The sequence below is a fragment of the Arachis ipaensis genome, chromosome B10 (assembly GCF_000816755.2).
Source record: "Arachis ipaensis cultivar K30076 chromosome B10, Araip1.1, whole genome shotgun sequence".
Taxonomy (NCBI): domain Eukaryota; kingdom Viridiplantae; phylum Streptophyta; class Magnoliopsida; order Fabales; family Fabaceae; genus Arachis; species Arachis ipaensis.
Window position 1 is genome coordinate 216,551 of NC_029794.2, and position 5,722 is coordinate 222,272.

At 31.9% G+C, this 5,722-nt stretch overlaps 1 protein-coding gene across 1 annotated transcript in view; it reads right to left on the reverse strand.

Moving 5' to 3' along the window:
• Positions 2,157-5,722, reverse strand: part of LOC107622266 (mechanosensitive ion channel protein 10-like) — a 5,390-nt gene continuing 1,824 nt past the window's right edge. The window contains exons 3-6 of the mRNA XM_021113612.1: positions 3,386-3,509; positions 2,994-3,287; positions 2,713-2,915; positions 2,157-2,635 (exon numbers count right to left, since the gene is read on the reverse strand). Of these exons, the coding sequence (XP_020969271.1) occupies positions 2,362-2,635; positions 2,713-2,915; positions 2,994-3,287; positions 3,386-3,509 (895 nt within the window). The 3' untranslated portion in view covers positions 2,157-2,361. The remainder of the gene's footprint in view (positions 2,636-2,712; positions 2,916-2,993; positions 3,288-3,385; positions 3,510-5,722) is intronic.

Here is a 5,722-nt window from a genome sequence, read left to right on the forward strand (position 1 = left end):
AAATATATTATATATTAAAAGTATGTAAAGTAATGTGTGTTTTAACAGACTAACAGAATTAGAAACTAACTAGAAAGCTAACAAATGCTTAACTAGGTCTAACTAACCTTTATCACTTGCAATTACGTTTATACCCTTAACAATCCTACTCCCTTTCAAATTTAAGTGGGAGTTATCACACACTGTAAGTTCGATGTTAAATTTGTCAAACAAACTTTGTGATAAAAAGCTTAATTACTGTATCTGCTATTTGATCTTGTGAGGGGATATGCACAATGAATAGCTTTGAAGCTTTCCCTGAGTTACTAAGTCCCTTGAGAAATGCAAATTCAATTCCAAATGCTTACATGACATCTACTATATAGAACTAAATTTGCAGCAAAGAGACAAACCTTTTGGTTGTCATAATAGCTAGTTAAGTGGCACTTGTTAATATATCTTCAGCTCTTCTTGTAGCTATTGGATGAACATGATCTCTGTTTGTGCTGAGCAGAGAACACGATATTCAGCTTCTGTTAAACTCCTACTTGTGATCATCAATGTCTCTAGTCCAATCTACATCAGCAGTTGCAAGAATTCAATAGTCAATACATTTGTTAAAAATCACCGCTTAACTCACTGTACATATGAAGAATCTGAGTATCCTCTTCACTGATTTCCAATGCAATTCAGTTGGATTATGCATAAATTGTTAAACTCTATTCACAACATAAGATTAGATCTTGTAGTTGTCAAGTATTGTAGTTCACCCACAATGAACTTGTACAATTTAGGATTCTCACAAAGTCTTGAATATGAAGAGCTTTTAAGCTTAGCTGAACTCATAATTAGAGTTGGCATATGGTTGGCAATCATCATGGCCCATCGTTCAAGGAATTCAATGACATATTTTTCTTATCATAGATAGTAGAGTGAAAACCTATCCTGAGCTTCTGATAATTGTTTAGAAGGACTACGAGGCCCTAATAAAAAAATCAATTTCAACCCCTAATATTTATTTTCGTGAGATTGATTAGTCCTTTTGTTAATAATTTCTTTTCAAAACATGTTTATGTACTACATTAATCACTAATATATCCTTCATTTAATTTTTATAAATAAAAACAATTTAAAAATTACTAATATTTTTTAGGTTTGCACAATAAATTTACGTACCTCCAGTCATTACTAATAATCTTTAATTTAATTTGAAACTTTTAATTCTTGAACCACCAAGAAAGAATGGATCCAGAATGTTTGTTATGATGATTAGAATTGAGGATCCAAAGTATACTTTGTATGAAAAGTCTTGTTCTTTCCATTAAAAAACTAACCAATTCTAGTTAACTAATAAATTTTCTTGATAATTACAATATCACTCAGACTAATTTCTATATTAACAAATTGGACGATGGTTGACTGAGGCTCCATTCCCAGTGTCTGAATCACACCATGTGACGCCATGTGTTGAAGTTACTATTTTCAAGTTTCTCAGAAATCGGACGGGAGCAGGCTTGGTCGATTGAGACCCAGCAACGATGATTGCCATGATTGTGGCAGAGAAGAAAAAGCTTAAAGAATGAACAAGAACGAAAAAAATTCAAAGAGATTCACCAAGACTGGCTCTTGATACCATCTTGTAATGAACAATACTGATGAAAACAGAGAAAGAAGAGTATTGAAACAGAAATTGAATATGCATTGAGAAGTAATGAGAATACAAGTGAGTGAGCAGTAGCACAAGCACTACTATATATAGTTGGGAGCTAACAGACTTAAATTATAGATGGAAAATATCTCTAACAGAGTAACAGAATTAGAAACTAACTAGAGAGCTAACCAATGCTTAACTAGGCCTAACTAACCTTTATCACTTGTACTTACATCCATACACTTAACAAGTAGTACTTGCATGTGTTAATTCTAGTTTTTTTCTCCCGCTAATAGCAGGTTCAATGCATACATGTATCAAAGTACGGAAAGAGAGCACAATACAGTAGTATATATAAGATAGGAAACATTTCAAGTGCACCGGAGAGTACCGGTGCACCAGTTGTTTTAACTGTTGATTTCAATTAATATATATTATATATATTTTTTATAATTCAGATCAACGGTTAAAACAACTGGTGCACTGGTACTCCCGATGCACTTGAAATGTTTCCTATAAGATAAGATAAGCGAGTTGTATTGATGAACTACTAATAATAATAAACAATGTACAAAGTACCATTTTAATGATGAGTTAATACCATAACATGAAGTGAAGCACACAAGATTTTATGGAGTTTGAAAGGAACATAATTTGCAAGATTTAGAGCAAGAAATACTAATGAAACGAAAAGAGACGGAAGTTGGTATGGTATGTCCGATCTCATCAGATCATGATTGAAAGACAAGTCTGCCATTATTTTCCATGTTCATCTGGGTAATGTGGATCTCCTGAGGGAGGAGATTGTACTTGACAGCATGGATCTCAAAGATCTTTTTGAGTTCCAAGAGGAGCTCAGTGATCCTAATGCTCCTTTCGCCATAGTTCTGATGATTGATTGTGTGTTGCACACACAAGCACAGCTTCAGCTTGTCCACATTCTGTATTTCTTTTGCTATCACACTGTGCTTTGGATTCCAATACTTTGGCTTGCTCTCAATGTAACTGTAACACCACAAATTAATTAGCAATGATAATGTGATTATTAAGATAGAAGGAATAACATACATTGAGATACGTACATTTGTATTGATTTCTTGAGTGCAATGATAGTCTCCATGGGAGTAGAAGCATCAATGGTGAAATCAATTGAGTCCCACATCTCCGGACTCCTGTAGAAATTGCTGATTGGCTTATTCAGCAGAACTGCATTAGGGTAGTATATTTTCTCGTTGTCGTATCTGAGAAACACTGTTGACAAGATATTCATCTCTTCCACAATCATCTGCATGCACATACATATAGTAAGTATATATATATAGTAGAAGAATAATAATGAAATGACGATGATTACGACATATACATGAACACCATCAATGACGCAGCGGTCTCCAATGTCGAAAGGATGCATGACAAAGACGAAGATGATGGCCTCCAAGACGGTCTTGCAGGTACCTTGGAAGGCAACCCCAATCAACACGATTTGCGTCATGCAGAAGAATATGATCTTGAGCGTAGCCACTCCCATCACCAAAAGGATCACAATGATTATTATCACACTAACTATCGCGCTTGCTAGTTTGTGAAGCTGCTGCACTGCTGTTTTTGTATCATTCAGTGATTGTGCTAGTGCCTTTCGTTCGTAGTATGCTCGAATCTGAACATTATTAATTATATATACATACGTACTATTCTTCATTATCAACTTAATTTATTATTTATGATAATTAATAACAACACGCTTCTAATTCTTACCACCCAATTTCTAAATGATGATCTGCTGATCTTCCCTGTTTCAAGGGCACCTTCGAAGAGAGGGAATATAGTATGTATCTCAACCCTCTTCAGAAATCTCATCAAATCCTCCTCTTCAATGTACCTTCAATAAATTATGAAGACCAATCACATCTCATCGTGTATATATAATAGTTACATCCATAGCATGCAGCTAATAACATGTTGGGATCCCACGATACGTAGTGCAAATACAGAGATCAAGTAAATCCCTGGCCCCTTTGATGGATGGATTATAATGCTTATATAGAAAGAACACGTTGGACTGGAATTATTTGTTGAATTAGGCACAAAAGTCAACATGATGATATTAGGATATCTTGTCATGTCATTTGGAGCGAACTAGGACTAGTGATGGATCATATGCAAATTAAAGTGGTTCAGCGCACTAAGGATTAAAAAGAAAAAAGATTGGAAGAAGTCAAGGGTTGATGCTGTCTGCTGGAACCATGTGGATTTAGGTCCGTTGACATGGATCATATTCATATATTCATAGTGGGCTTTTATATATATACACACTATATAAGATAATGTTAGTGCAAAATTGTGGATTAGATCAGAGTATGGAATGAAGGTGACAGAGCACTACGCCTATGCTGTCAATTTCTGGGGTTAATAAGATGGTGGATACTACTATGAAGATGTTACAATTGTCTTTATGTGAAGATGTATCTTTTCTACCATTAGATGATGAATTGAAGGGTTTGATTTTGATATGTTACAAAAGTATTATCTTCCTCGATACTCTTTATAAGAAGATGTTAAACATAAGAAGATGTTTTTAACATCTTCATTTGAGTAGATACCTAATAAGATTTCAGGGGATTATACGACAAAATAAAAAATAAGGACCACAGGAGTAACCAGTAAATTAAACTTTGAAGCCACCAAGAAGGTTGGTTCTCTATGATTGTGCTCCAATAAAGAGGCAATAGCAAGAGCAATTCACCCTTTTCTCACATGTGATGTGAGGTGAGCCTCATCACAGTCTGGCTAGCACAACTAGTTCCACCCTACACTTTTAGTCTTGTCCTCATATCACACACCACCTACTGAATTTCACCACGTTTTCCCCAAGCTTCAGCTCTCTTCCCCCATCATATTTATCTACCATACTTAAATTTTACCTACTTTTTAGATTTTAAGATTATAAATGTATATAGACAAGTAAAAATTAAGTAAAATCTACAATTACTTTGATGTAAAAGTGGTGTCTAATTGAAATGTACCCTTTTAAGTGTATAAATATCATTTTCCACTTAATTGGCCGATTAAAATAAATAGGAATAAATATTTTTTTATGAGAAAAGTTTAAGGAGAAGTAAACTATTAATCTAATTTTTTTAATCTAATAATCTAATAGTATACTTTTAGTCCATATTTTTAAATATTAATGATTAACTGTTAGTTAAAAAAAAATCTAAAAAACCAACTACATCACGAGTGAACTCAAGTCAATTTTTTGTATTTTTAGTTTTAAAATTCGAAAATTAGGAGTAGTGTGATTGTTTTTTCTTTTTTATAACAAACTTCCTATTTTAGAATCAGTTAGCTCTAATTGATTATACTTCTAATTGATTCTCTAACAAAATCGGTTAGTAAAAAATAATAAATTTTACTGACGTTGTAATATTTCTCTTTTACTGTTTATTTATATTCATATTCATATGATTGAATCTTTACTTTATATATACTTGTACTATTTGTTGATTAATATATCATTTCTTATTGACATGTTAAGAAGAAATGACTTTAACCTTCTATATAAGATTATATTTTTCAAGTAATTTTAATGTTATATGAGAAGAAATATTTATTTTGAATAACTACATCAATATATTGTTGGATCAACACTTATTTTATCATTATTATAGAATTTTGTCGTAGCTTCTTAATTTAATATATACTCTTATATAATACTTTACATTTGAATTATTTTAAGTGTTCAATTAACTTTTGTTTTTTTAATATTTATCTACAATCATATTATGTACACACACAAAAATTAACTATTAAATTAATTATTGATATAAAATATAAAATACAAATATGTATAAAAAATGAGTTAACAAATACATATATAAATAGTAACTAATTTTTTATGATCACATAGCATTTTTTATTTATTTAAATAATTTGATAGCCTAAAAATAAAACTTTTGAAAAATGGTAAAAGACGACCACTTTTTAGATAAAATAAAATGAGGGGTAATGTTGACCAAGGCAAAAACCCTAAATGCCTAGCATTTTCTCAAGGCAATTGAATAATAATAATATGAAAATAAATAAATAAGCATA